Genomic DNA, 18,114 nt, shown 5'->3' with positions numbered 1-18,114 from the left:
TCACACAACTCATCTCTGGGGAACATCCTGTGTATTCGCTTTGCCGTGAATTGCTGAATATCCACCATTCTCTCTTCGGCCTCTTTATCCAAACTTGAACAATTATTCACTCAGTAGAAAAAGCAGTATAAGGTAGTGGACACATTTTACTCATTTGGATAGAATCAGTCTTAATTCTGTCCCATATTCAAGAAAAGTACTTCTTTCTATATCGGCATTAAAAATACATCTGTGTAAGCCCTCATAAGTGCCTTTCTTGTGCTCACCTTTATGATGAAGTATGCTCAGCTAATGTGCACATATTTTATGGTGGTGATCTACAAAGTTTATTCAAGAAAAAACAAATGTCAGAATTTGTTAGAGCGAGATAAGGACTCAGCAAAACGAGTCGATTCAATGTGAATCACGCTAAAGCCATTTATTACAGAAACAAGTCTCCTTATATACGTAACTATATTCTAATCACGCATCCACGCTCCAAGCATGGATTCGCTAAATGAGTATCGTGGGCTGTCCACGTGCTGGAGTCTCACTGATGATACGTCCGATGATTCACGCCACGCCAGGACCCCGCTGATTGAGGAACGCCCCTCTTTCTCACAGCAGCCTCTGATCTCAGCTTCTCCAAGAGGCCTTGAGATTCCTTTGAGCCTGACTAACTCAGCAACAAATCTTCATCTATCAAAACCCCTCCACAACAATTGGAACTGTTTTAAAATAGTTTGATTGAAATTTATGCTTGTCCTTGGAGTGATTTAAATAGATTTTGTTCACTTCTACCAAGTGTTCAGTTGACTGTGTAGCAGGTGAGATGGCTTCTTGTGGCTGCTGAGCCTGTGCTGGGATGAAGAGCTTAGCTCCCAATTAGGGCAAAGCAGGGACATGAATTGGGGCTTTTGAATCTGTGCCATTACCTTAGAACTACTGTATGTGAGGAGCATGTTGGTTTGTATTCTTGTTTGTAAAAGCTCTGGGAAGTTTTTCATGTGTTACATCGGGAGAGTGGGGTTTGTTTTATTTGTAACCTACAAAATTGTAGAAAATTGTAGAGTTTTTCTCTTTTTCTACTTTATAGTTACGTGACACGCTGCAACCTACAAAGCAGGAAGTGTTAAATAATTTTCAAAGGGAGGTTCTTCCCTTTGAAGATGATATCTGGCTCACCTCTGTCTCAGACAAAAGTAGCTTTTGGTAACAGAAACAAATTGCTTGAAGATATTTTGCTTCTTGTGGCTTTTCTTTCCCTCCTCTCTTCCTTGTAAGTGGTGAGAATTTTGGTGGTGTGGATCTAGCCAGTCATTTTTTTTAAGGGGATAAGGAAAGGAAAAAAAGCGTGTCAGTCTAGAACTTGGAGAAAATAATCTGAAGTTTATATGCAAGTGAATTCCTTAGAGTGCAGCCACGGACAAAGGTGGGGGGAAAAAAAAAGGGTTCTTTGGTTTTGCATCTCACTGGCACATAATACACCAGTGAGAGAAGAGTCAAAGTCTTCACCAAGTAGTTACTCCCTACGTGTCCTTTATTTTTATCATTATGTGGACAGTTTGTTCTGACCTTAAAATTTCAGTATCTGTGATAGCCAATTGATTGAAACTTAGAAGGGGCCAAAATGAAAAGAAACACCAATCTCACGTGTTAAGTCAAGTTGGAAACGGGACAATGCAAATAACTTCAGTGTTGGAGACTTCCCGCTACCAGGGATAAATAGCCTTCTGAAGAGTTAATGCAAGGAAATTAAGTATCTATATATACCTGGGGGTTTTGTAATAGAAGAAAGAAAATATTTCTTCTTTCACCTAGTTTTGACTGTTACATGCTACTGCAACAAAAAACATTTTGTCTTAGAAATAATTTTCTCCTATTTTGATACAAAACCGTATCTGTGCTTAAGAGGCTGTGCGTGCGATTGTTTTATTTTGTTGCTGTGCATGGCTTTAAACACTATGAGGGAAATGAAAGGAAAATCAAGGTCAGAACTTTTGTTTCCTTTGCCCCTTTGTTCCAGTGGATAATGTCACATTCCACCTGAAACTCATTATTGCTGGAACATAGCAGGGTACTGCATGTCACAATTCTGTCATTAAAATGTCATCTTTCTTGGGGTTTCCAGATCTAGGCCTGTGTTCTTTAGCTCCAAACAATAGTGAAGCTGGGGGCTAGGAAATACCGTAAGTGTCCACCGATCAGCAAATATGTGTTAGATTATTAAAAGGGTACTTCGGTTATCTGAACTGTGTAGCCCAACTCTTATTTTTGCCTGTTCCACACCTTTCCCAGCAAGCTGAACCTACAACCATGAGGAAAATGTGTCTTAGTTTAGGTGTTTGTGGGATTTGTTTTGCTTTGTTGTTGTTGTTGTTGTTGTTTTCCTTTCAGATAACAGGTTAAGTATTCCTTAAAACAGTAACACTTTCTCATTCTGTGACTGCAATGATAACATAGTTATACTTTGGGAGACCTGTAATTTCCAGTAATTCATGTAAATGCAAAAATTAACCTTGTGACAGAGTGTTTCAAGCAAAAATGGAATATCTGAAATTGCATGGCTTGAAAAAAATATACATTACGTATTAAACTGCTTACCCATGATACTAAGTAATTCTGCCACTGCCTTAACTTTCCATTTTATGGATGGTAGATGTTTTATAAACAAGAACAAGTCACAAAATAGTTATTGTTTAATTGCTGCATAATTACAGTGTGTGAATAGTTGCTGTATGTAACTCTGAGCTCCTGATGGCCTGCGGTGCAAGAGGTGCACCTCTTCAGAGAGAAGGTGGGAGAGAAATCCACTATGGCAGTAGGGCCACCAAGACCTGGAGGCCAAGGTCTCCTCTCTTCTTGGGGCAGAAGGTTTTAGGAAGGGCCAGGGCTGCCATATGGCCACATGATATGTCAGCCCCTGTCTGCAACCTGGCCTGTTTCTGACACAGGAGCTATATCTGACCCTTGTCTGGAGCAGGCTGATAAACCTTCTCGTGAAGAAGAATATTAAGTGAAATATTTCTCTCACTATGCTGTGCTTTCAGAAGTTGGTTCACTCTTGATACATTAAATACTTCAGTAATGCCTAAATGTCGGAAGAATACATGCGTTTAGTGTAGATTGAATGTTTTGATTCCACAGAGTGAGCTTGCACAGAAGACACAATTCTTCTAGCTACACTAAACCTTTATTTTCCAACACTGTTAGCTGGTGGAATGTTTGCAAGTAGTCCAGTCTGGAGCTGCAGCCCAGAATAGGGCCGTGTCCTGCCTGAGCCTGGTTTGGCTGCAGCTTTGTTAGAATATGAGATGTTTTCCTCTTGGCATCCAGGATACTCTCTTGGTAACCTTATTCACGTACTGATTTCTGACATGTTCATCTATCTTCTTCAAGGACGGAAGGTGCATATTTGAACAATTAAGTCTCAGTTCTTAAAATCATACTGTAGAGCCTTCTCAGGAGAGAGGGCAGGCATATCTGAAAGTTTTAAGGACAATTAAGCATTTTCAGTTATTCTTTACTACCTGAATATTGCATAGTGAAACTTGCATATACATCATAATTAATATTTCTTAGGCTCGTTCATCCCTAAGAAAAAGCAAAATCTATCAGTTGTATTTCATAAAGGGCCTTTGAAATAATGTGTTCTTTGTTCCCTTACTATATTAATATTAATGGTTTCATGGACACCACTGTCTCCATTACGCTGAGGTAATTTATTTGGCCCAACCCAATGATAGCATATGCATTTTGAAATTCAGAAGCGCTACATATTTAATAATATCCAGTGGTTTTGTTTTAAAAAAGAAAAACACTCTGACATAGACATTTTGCAAATCAAATCATATTATGTTTCAGGCTAAGATGACTCAACTGCCAGAGGCTGAAAAGGAAAAGATAGCTGAGCAAGTGGCCGACTTCAAAAAAGTCAAGAGTAAGCTTGATGCAGAGATTGAAATATGGGACGATACCAGCAATGACATAATTGTTTTGGCCAAGAGGATGTGTGTGATTATGATGGAGATGACTGACTTCACAAGGTAACTATGCAAAAAAGGGTCCTCAATATTGAGAAGTGTTGTAGGCCATTGTCATGTTGTTACAGCAGGAAATACTGGGTTTTTAATGCGGGATTGGGGTATCTGCACATTTTTTAGCACTTTATTTCTGCTCTCAATGAAAGGGAAAAAGTAACAAAATAATCTTGATTTTAAGCTGTAGTTCTGTCTCATCTCTTGTTCTACTTGCACCATACCATGGTATCAAGCATAAAACATACTGTACGGAGCATATGCCTGGCAATACACATTCAGATTCGTGCATATTTTATATCATGTTGCTTGCTGTTGCTTTCATCAGAACTGAATAAATGTTCAGCAAATTTCATCAAATTAATTGTACCAAAGGGAGGTGCTGGTGGTTCCCCCCCCGCCCCAGCCCAGTCTGGTTGCTGAGAGGTAGTTGAAGCCTTAAAACACAACCACTCTTGCAAGACACTTAATGTCTCATAAAATAAGTCCTTTCATGCAAGATATGAAGAAAAATCTAAGCCTCTTGGAGAAATTCTTCAAGTGTGTAAATTAACAGAGTTGCATAGAGTTGAACCAGCTGACAAACCTGGGATCTGGCATAGGCCCATTCTGAGGAAGAGACTTGTTGCATTTTATCAGGTTTACACTTTCCAAAATCAGCTTCATGTGAGAGAGGTTTAAAGACCTGCATGTTGAACTCTGCAATCATTTTGTTCTTTTTAAGAGCATATGATTTGTATTGAGACATTTGAAATAGAAAATATTGAGCCATAAATTCAGTCTTTACAATTAAAGTCACCTCCCCTACTAGAGTTCTTTAAATTATTAGCTTTAGATTAATCAAGATTAACAAGGCCAGTGCACTGTCTTAGCTTTGCGTCTATGCCTCTCAGTTGAATACAGCATAATTTGTAGTTTTGACCCGAAGAGCAGCTCTTGTCCAGTGTTGCTGATATCCAAAGGTTCCACAGAGAACTCTGAAATGACTCAGGTAAAATAACTGAACTGAAAGTCAAATCAAAATCTATTGGGGAGAGTGGAAATCCTCGTCTTTCCTTCAGAATACGGTAGGCAGCTATGTTATTGGAAGATGGATTTTGATGATTCTCTTCCAAATTTTAGGAAATATGTTATTCATTTTACTTCATAGATGTTTAAACTATAACTTGAGATATAAAAGTATATACTCCTGTATGATATGTTTGATGCTTGTAGTTTCTTGGGGGGTATGACCATCCTACAAAGGTTCTTGTTGAGTTTCTAGAACTGTTTGTAACAGAGGCCAAGGTCACCCTGTAGTACTGTACATACAAGTATCTTACAAGATACTTTTGTATCTTACATAACTTTACCTTACATCTTCAGAAAGCTGGTTTTGAATACATCTGTCAGTAGTATGTTTTCAAGTTTTGTTGTTTCTTTAATGATGCCAGGCAAGGTCTTGTAAAATGAAGGCTTGTATCTATCTAAACAATAGTTAAATTCTTCCCTTCCTCTTGTTGTATGAAAGGTGGCAGTTAAGTGCTGAGGAGCACAGCTGGCTTCCTTGCTTCCTTCTCTGGGAACACCTGGGGATGAATAGTGCAGAAGCCACAGCAGCCACCAGCTCACCTTAGGGGTTGATGTCTCCAGTCTGTACTTCCAAGTTCTTGGACATGGAAGAAATAAAATATTCTGGCATTTTTTATTTGTTACATCAGAAGCTACTCAGGCAAACAGTAAATTTCTGTATTTGAGTCACTTGTTATGTAAGTGGATTTCTGTTTTCTTTCAAATGTATTATCTTGCATTCATTTTTATTTAATCTTAGTGAGTGCTTTCCAAAGTTTTAGTTTTTCAAGGTCATCTTGGCATCTTAATGTGTTAGCATGTGTGTATTGTCCTGAACATTTATGCGACATATTCAACTAAAACCAAATCAGTGTTGATATCAGAATAACTCATTATTCAGACAGAAGGGAATGGGAATAGTGCTGGCATAAGGTATTGATGTATATGCCTCAGATAATTAACAAAACTATTCCAGGGTGATTTCAGTGAAGGCCAGTGATAATCAGTGGTTGTTCAGTGGGAGTTAATATTGCTGTAAAGAATAACCATATGAAGTAGCTTATTATCACAGTATCAGAGTATGTTTGGGATTGGAAGAGACCTCAAAAGATCATCTAGTCCAATCCCCCTGCTGGAGCAGGAACGCCCAGGTGAGGTCGCACAGGAACATGTCCAGGTGGGTTTTGAATGTCTGCAGAGAAGGAGACATGGTTTAGCTTCCTCATTTGATTATAGAGGCAGATGCCTCTGCTTTTTTTTTTTTTTTTTTTTTTTTTGAGTCTTAACGGAAGGGACCTGCAGAACCTCATTGAAGGTGATTCTTATCCTACTGAACGTTAATGAGCATGTCCTCTGCAGATAGACACTAGGCCAGGCTACTGTAATTTTAAGTAATATGTATTTTTCCAGCTTGCTTTCAACTTCGTATACGCTACATGACGTAAGTGTACTAAAACTTGATGAAACTTGCTGCCGTGAACCATCCTATTAATCATTGTCATAGAAAACTTATACCTGGCAGATGGAAAAGCAGTTGAGCAAGAACAGAAATCTATTGTTGGAAGTATGGAGCTGCTAACAGCAGCTGCTAATCAGGGGTATGTACATGATAATCAAGCCTGTTTATGCAAAACTGGTTCTATTGATTGCTGTAATGTTAGAAATTCTATACAAATACCATCATATTTGCAGTGGTAAGCTTTGGCCCTGACAGGCAGAGGTGGAGGCAATAGGTAGCAGGCATTTGCTCTGCTGAAAGCATGGCCCCCTGTTCTCATTTGGACTCCACCACACTTTTTGCTTGTAGGAGAATAACATATGAAGTTCCTGCCAGTTTTACTGTCTGTTTGCTGAAGGTTGTTGCTGTTAGAAATGAGACAGTTTGGTAGAGGTTTCTTTCCTGAATTTTACTTTACTGAAAATGAACTGGACTGTAGTTTTAGTTTTGCTATGAGAGCTACAGTGAATAAGACAAGAAGAACAAAAGAATGTGAGATAGTGCCTATATTGCCATGGCTTCAACAGCAAAGGTATTCAGCAAAGCTGAGAAATGAATGCGCTATCAGTGGGTCTGCTGATGTTTTCCATCTGTCTTCAGCCTGTAGCTGCAGCCTCAGTGAGGACAAGATAAAAGGGTTGCTTTGGCCATAGATTTTTCCTAATGGTCATCTTAGATGACTTCAGGATGAGCACTTTGTTTTGTGTAGACCCCATTTTGAATTACTGAACTCTCATTTTCAGGGTTTCCCACTGTCTCACAGTGCAGAGTGTGTGATGTGCTGCTTGCTGAAGATGTATACCTAAGTGTTGTGATGCTCACTTGGATGCACCGAAGTCCCTTTGTAGTCTCAGGTGTCTGATGCCTGAAATGCCATAGCTATACAAGGACCATTACTGACTTGAAAACTCAGTCCAAAACTTACGTCTACTGGTTTCAAAATAGTGTTTTCAGCTGGTTTTCAGCTTCCACTTTTCAAGCAGCAACAGATGTGTCCTTGTGTGCGAGAATATACTATTTTAAAGGAATGCCTTCTGTCTTGACAATGAATGAGTTTTCTCCTTTAAACTGAGTTTTTAAGTGAACAAAGTTCCTGTATAAACATAGAGAAATGAATTAATTTAACTTGCTAGACTTGAGTATATGTGACATAGTTTCATTGTACTGATGGGTGGTATCTAAATGAAAGATTGGAACAGAACTGGCATCTGAACAGGCAGACTTTTAGAGGAGTAAGAGGAGGCTTGTTTGGATTTGCAATGTAGGATCTATGTGGGGAGGAGATGCTGAGCCTGTGAGGCAGTTGGTTCACCCCGAACAAAAGAGAACTTAACCAAGATTGACATTAAAGAAAACACAGTTTCATGGAGCTAGGGACTCTGCAGCACTACATTAGGGTAACAACCAGCATATATTATACGGAGTTGTCTTAAGGCTAGTTCAGACTTTTTTAAGCAATTAATTCAAAGTTCTACTTTGACTTTTAGAGTTACAATTTTTCAAAGCCATATTTTACATAAACTGAAGAAGTAGCTAATAAACAAGCTTGGGTACATCATGGATTCAGTGTCCCAAATGCACTCATTTTTCCCGAGCTTTCTAACCATTGTCAAATTACATTATTGCTAAGAAACCTTGCAGGGCTTTTGAAATAACTGCTTATTTATATGTTTATCTCAAATACAGGTATGAATTGTGGTTTTAAACAGAAAAAAGTCTGAACAAAATTACCACAAAGACAGCCTGGGCTTAGAGAGATACACGTGTAGGTATTCTTCTTAGGAAGCAATGCTGTTATGCACTAGTCTCTATTCTCTGACAGTGTTTTGGAATGTACAGCTGTCAGAATTACCTATAAAAGGAATGGAAGGGTGAAAAAATAGGGATTTTTGTATGTATAATCATAAATATATATATATGCTTATATAATTTGAATTTCTTTTCTTTGTATCTTGTTCTATTGCATTTTCCCTCAACTCCTGGTACAAAAGCAGGAATATTGACTGATAGAAAATGTTCACGTTTACAAAGAAGTTAGAGCTTTAAAAACATTTGTCCCATAAAATTAAATCACAAGTCAGTCTTCCGTCATTTTCCTATGTCTTCTGTAGAGATAAATTGTCTCATCTGCTATAATAATTTTAATCATATTCTGGTGAAAATACTATGACTTCTCTGCTGATAGGCAAAAAATGTACAAGAAAAATCCTGGAGTGAGGATGTAAATGGAGCAAGATTTTTTTTTTCCATTGCCACAGCAGATTTATAATTAAGAGGGTATTTACCAATAAAGAGACACAAATCCCCTTTACTGATAAAAATGAATGTCTGTCTACTTCCAGTAGTGTGTAGTATCAGAACAGTGCAATTTTTAATTCCTATTAAGAAAGTAGCAGTGGTTTAAGCAGAAAGTTTTAGTGGGCAGCCTTTGAGTCTTGCCTGCCAAGGAAAGTTCCTTCGTAATAATAGAGAACTGCAGAATGGCTTCACACCATGTTTTTCACAGCACTTTGCTGATAGGAAAGGTACCACCAGGTTCTCAGATGAGATTTGGACATACAAGGCAGAGCTTGTTGCCGTGTTTGAGGTGATTTTGAAGATACACCGGGGAGAGACCAGCTCTGGTAACTGAGTTCTGCCGGGCGGTTTCACAGCATGGCTGATGGCGTGCAGTGCCTGGTTGAAGGCTCTATGGCTATCCTTTTCAGTTTTATGTGATACAAACAGTAAATGAGAATCACTGGGCTTTTACTCCTACCTATTTTGGACATACAAGGTTTGTTGACATTCCAGATGGCACCATATGAACAATTTTTTTAAAAAAATGCAATTCTTAATTAACCATTTGGAATATGCCTCATATCTGCTCTTGACACCTGTTTCTAAAATGGCATCAATATCAGAGTTAATATTAGAAAAATAGTAAAAATAGCAAAACAAGTTAACAAGACTTGGAAAAATAACCTAGAAAGTCATCCCCCCAAATCTGGCCCTTTATCCTTATAGTATGCCTAAATATGGTTGTGCATCTATCTCTAGTACTTCCAAAGACTGCAGCTTAGCTAATTTTCTTTCTGTAGTACTCTTGGTTAAGACCATGTGCAGCTGTCTGATTTAGCAGGTCTCCTTCTCTGATACAAGCCAAAGTCTTCAGCCTTACTTCATCTGCTCGCCCTGGTCTTCTTGTCTTTGCTTGGGAAAGAAGAGGGGGGAGATCTAAAAAGAAGATGGGAAATGATGATGGCAGTTCTGTAGTTATTGGGATTTTAAGAGACCATGAGACAGAAAGGTGATGATGGAAGAGGAGAGAAGAGGGATTCTGTTCGTGTCCAAGTTGATCGATGAAGCTCATCACCATAAATCGCTATTTGTTTTACCTTTTCTGGTGTCTTTTTCCACCTTAGAGTTATCCATGATCCTGCTAGTTTGCCTTCAGTTTCCAGATGCTTCTGAAATACTACAGAGCCTTTCCATTGCACCCCAGAATCCACTGACATCCTTGCCTTTTTCTGGCCCCTCCAATCCCTCAGATTTATCTCTGTTCCATCCAGCTCCTACTCAGTCCCCTCCCTGGTCACCATCCCAGTCTGTCACTGCTACAAAAGATAATGGTACCTTTAGTACTAAATCTCTGAACTGCGTAAGTGCCATTACATCTACAGTTCGACTTCAGATACATAGAAGAAGTTTCCCTTTCGCTTGTCTCATCACTCAGAGAATTCATAGGTTAGCATTGTTTCATTAAACAGTCGGGGACGCTTTTGGAAGTCCAGTGTTTGCATCATGACGTACAAAAAAATCCATGCATCGTAAGATACATATGAGAAAAAACAACTTTAAAATTAATTACTTCATCAAAAAAAAACACCCAAAGATTGAAGGTTTTAAAAGTTTTGTCAATAGTGATGTGTTCTAGCTGAGTCATCAGAAAGGACAGAGTCCTTTTGGACAAAATTATTTTGGGGCACAGTAGGTGAACCCTCCTTAGAGTTCTATTGTAAAAGCAACTTCTACTAGAGTTAATTATATAAAGATGTTATTCAAGACATTTATTTCTGAAAAGCAGGTACAATTTAGTTGTGTGTGCATATTTTCATGTGTTTTACCATACATGCTTTGATAAACAGAACCACTAGGATTTACTTGTTACAACATAGTAGATTAAGCAGATGAATTTTACTGTTAAAATGAGCGGCAGAATTGCATTAGCTAGAGTAGTGTGTTATTTAAGATTTTGCAGTACTTGCAGGATACTGACTGTCCTGCCAGAACTACATGTAGTAGCCTCAGGCAGTTGTAACCCTCAAGTAGAAACACACTCTCTCAAATTTGTAAGGAATTGTTGAGATGTGTCAAGTTAAATTGTATCATGTAACACAGAATCAGCTGATACTGCTCTTTCTTTCTGAATGTCACAGAGCTTGTAAAATGTATACAAATTCAGCTTTCAGAAATAAGTACAGATTTTGAAGGCAAAAATCCCGTATCTGTCCTCCTGCCCATCTCAAAAGATTTTGACTGAGTCTGAATTTCATGCATCATACTACGGTGTCTTTATTAATGATATCTACATAAATATGTTAGTTCATGTGGATGCTCTTTTACTATTTTTATAGTAAAAATAGTTTCAGCTGATTCCTTAAGAAATATACCAGCAAATATTTATTCAGAAATAGCAGTCACTACACTATAGCCTCAATATAATTCTAAAACGTAATTGCTAAATATTCATCCTCTGATAGCAAAATTTATTTTTAAAAGACTACATTCAAATATTAGTTTTTATGCATCCATGTATTTCAAAGTGATAATCACCTTGTGAAAGTCTTAGAATCAAAAGATAAATGTTTCAACAACAGAAAACTAGAGCTTTGCTCTGTTATTCAGAGTATTACTCAAAGTATTTAGGTATCCAATTTGCCTGCAAGTTGAGTGGAGTTATGCCTGTGAGTGAAGTTACGGGTCTGGAGTGAGGTTTTAATGGAAAGGATTGGATTGGAGTGAGCTCATGAATCACTGTTGGATCTGTGTGAGCTGATGTTTTCTCCCCTATTTCTAAATGCCTAAAATTGTTCACTGAGAGAGCAGTCATACTGGGAAAACACAAGCTCTTCAGCAAATGATCAGGACAGAAGGATGTTCTGTTACTATTTTTTCCTTCTCTCAGCAGCATAACAACATTGTTCACGTCTTTCTACACTCTAAGCATCCATAATTATTTAAATGCTTTTCTAAATGCCTCTTTCCTTGGAAGAGTGAGGCATTCACATTTTGGTCTTTTATTTAACTACTCTTTTTTTAAAGACACTTTCTTTGTGCAACTTTCATCTCTTTGGATCAAAACTGAAAGTGAACATAATGCATTTTTTATTATCAAGCTTAACATTTACGTGTAGACTTTTGAAAGAAAAGTGGCAAAATGTTATTTTAGCTTGGCATTTGACCTTCTTAATTTCAACTTCTATACTGCCAGTGCTTCAAACCAATTTTAAAAACTTTTCCTGAGAGAAAACCAGGTATTGATACAAGTAGCAGGGCTCAAAAAGGGAGCCTTTTCATGTAGACAGGAAAGTCTAAAAAAAAATAATTAATTGATTGGAAACAGAGTAACTTGCCAGCTGGAACAGAAAGTAACTTTTAACTTTTGTATGTACAGGCAGAAGCTCAGACACATTGTCTCACAAAGAGAATTCTCGTAGTCACCTGGTTAAAATCTGCATAGAACTCTTAACTTAAAAACTCTGCTGATGGCTATCCTTTGTGATGTTTTCAGTTGGCTTACTGCTGGACTGTACAAAGCCATTTCTGAACCATTTCTTTCATGCTGTAGGATGCCTTGTAGTCATGGAAGTTATGCAGATTAATTCCTCTGATTAGAACGATTACATGCTCCACATGCTAAAAGAATTTTACAAATTTAAGACCAAGAAAATGTTTTCCATCTTAAACAGTGAGCCTCTTAATTCTACTGCTTCTGTATAAATCCTTTATTTGTACTGACATGTTAGCTATATCTCATGTATAGCTAAAAAAACTTCTATACATAGGACAAAACAATGTACTGATAGGAACACAAAGATACTTTTAGACCTCTCTGTCTCAGTATCTTTAAGTGTAACTAGTATTTTCATGAAAACAGTGGGTCCTTAAGAAATCAGATAAGTAACCATTGTTGCTACTTCCCTATTTTTTTCTCTATTCCTCTGCAAGGTTTCAATTAATTCCTTGCATTTTTAGCAATCTTACAGTCTGTAAGACTTGTTTCAGGGTACCTAGTACTTCTTAATACCAGTACTACAAGCCTTAGTGTAAAAGCTGAGGTAAAAGTTGAAGGGATAAAGAGGTGTTTGTTGGTTGGGCAAGGAGGTTAATGAGGAGCTAACATTCATAGCTCAGGTACACAGCCAAAGAGAACTTAATAAAATAGGGACATACTTCAATATGGCAAATCCTTAATAAGGCAGATAAACTGATCTATTTGCCCATTGGTATAAATCCATCTAGGACTAGGAAGCAAATAAACCACAAAGTCACAACATACATAACAGCAGATGCAACTTGTCATTAAAACAGGATTGTATAATATCTCTTGTGCCTGAAAGAGCTGTGTTTTACCTTTCATCTCTGGGGACTGTGCTACTCAGAAAAGAAAGTGAGTTCAGGACTCCCAAGTAATAGTTCCTGCCAGCAAAGACATAAGGAGCATAAAGCAAGAATGGTTCAGGCAGAAATTTACCAGCTTCCCGGCTGGTTTCATAGGCAGCTGGGAAGCCTGTGGCAGGGCAGTCTCCTTTGGGCATGATAGACCAACAGAAAACTGTACCTGTGTGAGCAGCGTTAGGCCCAGGCTAAAGGCAGATGCAGTGCCACCTCACAGTGTCTGGCCATGGCAAGGAGCCCAGGGTGCTGGTAACAAGATCCCTCAGCAGTCCCAGACAAGGTCAGCAGTGAAGCAGCTGTATGGTCCATCCAGGAGCAAAAGGAGAGGGAGCCAAAATCAGACTCCAGCATGTGCATGAGGGGTCCATCCAGGAGACAAGCTACAGGCAAGGTATGTCTAAAGTCCATCCAGAGAGCAGGGGTAGAAAGAGGGCAGCAGACAGGTATACTGTGATTGCAGTGAGGGTATGGGGGGTGCAGGCCAGAGCTTAAATAGACCTTGTGGGCCAGTGGGAGGAGGCCTCAGCTGAGACTGCTCAGGACCATTAAGGCCTGTGGCAGGTGGACCAGACCAGAGCTGCTTCTCCTAAATCCCTTTTCTCAGGCCATTCTGATGGCTCAGGCCTACCCAGAAAGGGAAGCCAAGAAGACAGTGTCCAAACTGGATATGAGGTCATGATCAGTGACCTATTGCAATTTGTTGTTCTTATGATGATGTTCAGGGAAGTGACAGTTTTTGTAGCATTCTCCAGTGGGCACGCCATTGAGCCTGCCTTTTGAACTTTAATGGCTTGATCCAAGACTTGTTTTTCTGCTTATTTTGCTCAAGCTGTTGTTGGGTAAGAATACCCAGCAATGTCTCCTGGAGAAATAACGAAGCAGTCACTAAAAAGGTAAAGTGCCTCTCCCAGCTTTTTTCCCTTTTAAAATGTGGGCATATTTTTGTGGAATTTATTTGCTATATTTTGTACATGCTGTATATTTTTTGCTGTAACACCATATGTTCAGGCCTCTCCTGAATTAATTAGCAAAAATTAGAAGCTTAAACCTTTGGAGGGTTTCCAGGAAAAAAAGACTGGAAACGCAGTTATCAGCCCCTCCATTGGAAGTGTAGGAACATAAGTGAATTAATTATGACCAGACATTTGACATGAAATATCAGTTACTTTTTTTTTTCATTAATTTAATGCTGATTCAGCTGAAAGTTTTCCTTCTACAAGAGATTAGTCACATTCAGAATATGATGTACACTCACATTTCTCTTGACTATATATTCTCCAAGGATGAAAAAAATGGATTTATGACAGTTACTGCACTGTTGACCTGGCTGGTGTTTGTGAAATAGAAGACTGGAGTTTAATTATCAAGGTGGAGTTTACAAACTTCACAATACAGATAGTACCCAATGTGGGTACATAAAAATGAGTAGTAACTTTAAAAAGAAGTCAAATAGTAATTGCAGATAGTGAAATAGAAAGGAAACAGATCAGTGGGATGTTATTTGGTAAAGCAAAGGGATGCTCTATGCTTTGCAGTGCTGGTTATCACCATTTGAAGATACTCTTCAAAGGTTTGCTTGTGGTTACCAGGATGAGATTAATGTAGTAAAGGGGTGTCATTTTTTGGTCTGCTGCACTGATCTTAGTGAGGAGGCAAGTTGGCATTCTGGAGAAAGGGCACTGAGGAAAGCTTCTCGTCAGGGACTTCTCTGCCATCTTAGAAGAAACTCCATCAACTTAGTGTTTCAAGGTTTCTCTATCAGAATGTAAAACATGAAAAAATCTTGAGGCTGTAAGTCATATTGTCCAAAGCAAAGTGATTTCGTAATATTCTAAGAATCAGGTACTTTACTTGTACAGTAAGTCATAAGCATTGGAGAAAAATTAGGCTTTGACCCTTTGTGTTCTGAACATATCCCATATTCTTTAACATACAGATGAGGTGAAGGCACAGCACACCCTAAAAAGCAGGTTTTATGGGGGTACCCAGCCATATCCAAATCAGCTACAGGCTCTACAGATTGTGTGCCTGGCTTTGGTCATTTGGTATATCAGAAGTACACTATAGAGTGGGGAGAGAAAGTATGGTTAGAATTTTCAGTATATGACTTCAGTTGCTCCTAAAATATTATTGTACTATTATTTTCCCCTGTTCCCTAAGCTGGGTTACAGACCCATTGTTTGACAGCACCGTAGCAATTGCTGTAGTCACCTTCCACTGTGCAGATGAAGCCATGGCTATTTCAGAGACATAAGGCCTTCATGTTCGTAAAATCAATTCAGCTGTACTGTTTATCCTCCCCCTGTTCACCCTACCAAATGTGTGACGTTCTTCTGTTGTGAGTGATCAGTCCACAGGAAATTATTTCAGTTGAACCTTTGGTTTCTTTATGGCCAGGAGTTAAGCTAGGATGGAGTTGCCATCTAATAAAATGTAATTGTTCCCAGAAGCTGCAGGGCTACAAGCAACATTACTGTGTTTTGTGTATGATTCATTTTATCTAGTATCCTTTTAGTTCAGTTTTCTTTTTTGAATATGCATATTCTGAGTAAAACTATTCATGAATGCTCACCTTGGGAGCATGGTGAACAAGAGAAACAGCGCTGAACGGCTGTGTTTTGTGCTAAAAATATGACTGGAGTCTGCTTCAACCTTTTTTAATTAAACCAGGACCTTTTAGGATTCACGCAGTCTTCCAATGGTTTTCACACCTTTTTCTTCAACACTATGCAGCATTTTTAACACACTTTTGTTGTTGTTGTTGTTCACTGGCTTTGGCGGATGCTGTTTTGGGACCCTTGGAGATAAAGACTCTGTCTTTCTCCTTAAAATGGCACTGATAGTGGCATTCAGCTTCTCTTAGTGTGCCTTGGACCTGATACAGTACTACTGCTCATAAAGGTTAGCAAATAGTGTTGCCTCTCCATCCTGCTGCATTCTTGACAAGTTTCAGGCATAATACTGTAGGGCAGAAAGACGTCTGCCCATACCAAGCGTCTGGCCCAAATTCCGCGCTGCTCTGGCACCAGCTGAGAGCACGTTTGAGCTTTCTCATTATAAAGATGGCGTTTCCCTCATCATGGCCACCAGTTGCCATTCCTGCAGCGAGGCATGTTCACACTCAGAGCACGGTGCTGCCTCCCTGCACCAGGTCTTGTTTCATCCACCCAGGTGAAGGACAAGCAGAGCAGGTGCCCTTCTGTCTGCCACAGACCATGTGCCCTGGGGAGCTACTGCTGCTTCAAGGCTGATCGGTAGAGTGAACACAGTTAGTTGACCACTTGGAGGTCAGTACCTGGGGATATGGAGGGTGTATGACCCTAATGTGAGTAAACATGATGTAGATATTTGGGAATATCCACGTCATGCAAATGTAGTCTTAATGCAGCATATTCCTAACAGCAGCGGTAACATGATTTCTTTAGTGAAAGATTGTTACCTGAGCTGGTAGAAGATGACAAAAGGTAGAAATGTAGGGGGATCTGTATCATAGATTACAAACATAATATTTTATTTCACAGTATTTTCCCGTATTTGTCTCAATCCTGAACTGTTAAGGTCATGTGAGAGCTGTCCTTATTGTCAGCAAGTAATGGATCAAACAGTTCCACTAGTTTTGTGTGCTCTGTGGTGGCAGAGGGGAGGAGTGACACTGTTCAGTGTACCTGAGTGATTGACAGTTAATGGAAGGAGTCTCAGAGTTCAGCAGTGTATCTTTATTTCACAGTAAGCTTTTTATTGAAAAGCTATTGTTTAAAGATATCTGCTGTAGTCATACTTGTTTCATAGACCATGGAGATCATCCCTGCGTATGCACCTCTATTATTGCCCTACAAGAAGTAGCTGACATTGTCACCAAGGTAATCTTAGATTTATGGAAAGGCCACGTGTCAACATACTGAGAAGCAAAATAAAGAAAATACAGCCAGAGCTGTAAAGGAGGAGGTGAGGAGGGTTGTGAGCACACTGGGTCCCACATGCCTACCCCCAGAAATGGGTGGTATTCTGGAGACAGTGTGCTTCTGGTCAGCATTGTGTCAGGAGAGAGGAAACAGAGGAATGTAGTTTCTGCTTTTCAGCATTCAGGTCAGCTTCCCACTTCCACCTAGATGACTTGATCACTAGTTCTCTTGCTGTTCTGTGGTGGGTCTGGCCCTTTCCCTAGACCTGAAGATAAACTGCATAAGCTAGGATGAAAATGAAGAAAATACTTGGCCACTTCCACTAACAGTTTTGATTTATACTTAGCATTAGGCAGTGGTTTATTTTCAGGGTTTTGTTCATTGTTTTAAACATCCTTTTCCTGTTGGCTGAACCGTCTATGCAGAGCAGCATATTCAGTGAGTAATGCCTGAGAAGCCTCTTCTGTATGTATGGGCCTGTGGTAATTGCTAGACATATTGTAATGCTCTGCTCTTAAATAACATTTCTTTGCTAAATAGTTATGAACAGATCATAGTTCCCAGTTCATTTAGCACTTCAAGCTTTCTGTACTGGAATATACACAATTCCATTTCTCTCTCTTGAATGTCTTCATTAATACTGTCTGGTCTCTGTCTATATTGCTTTTCAAGTGGGCCAGTCAGATGTAGCAGATGAGGATAGATAGCATGAATATTCTAACAGTGATTTCTTTAAAGAGTTCTCGGTGCTTACACAGGAAGGCGTGAGCTGCAGGCACCAGATGCTGGACATTTGTTCCTAGCAACTGTGAGAGCTTGGTGCTATGTTACACCAAGGGGTTTGCTGTCATGGTGTGGGTAACACAGGATATGGCAGGAAAAAGATGCTGCCAAAGAAGCTGCTCCTGTTGGAAGGGTTGTTGCAAGCATTTGCTCAGAATTTCATCTAATTTTCCTTTTATGCCTAAAACTTGTTTTTTGCATTTGT

The 18,114-nt window shown here is 39.1% G+C and overlaps 1 protein-coding gene across 8 annotated transcripts in view; it reads left to right on the top strand.

Annotated features, from left to right (window-relative positions):
* CTNNA3 (catenin alpha 3) overlaps window positions 1–18,114 on the top strand; it is a 460,135-nt gene that overhangs the window by 407,729 nt on the left and 34,292 nt on the right. For 7 of the 8 annotated variants that reach the window (XM_065067892.1, XM_065067891.1, XM_065067893.1 and 4 more), the window contains one exon: window positions 3,844–4,025. In XM_065067892.1, coding sequence (XP_064923964.1) covers window positions 3,844–4,025 — 182 coding nt within the window. Of the gene's footprint in view, window positions 1–3,843; window positions 4,026–5,526; window positions 5,674–18,114 lie in introns of those variants that run through there. The other variant, XM_065067894.1, reaches the window with a different exon arrangement.

This window comes from Columba livia, chromosome 6 (genome assembly GCF_036013475.1).
Source record: "Columba livia isolate bColLiv1 breed racing homer chromosome 6, bColLiv1.pat.W.v2, whole genome shotgun sequence".
In the NCBI taxonomy this organism is placed as follows: domain Eukaryota; kingdom Metazoa; phylum Chordata; class Aves; order Columbiformes; family Columbidae; genus Columba; species Columba livia.
This window is presented reverse-complemented; position numbering and strand designations above follow the sequence as displayed.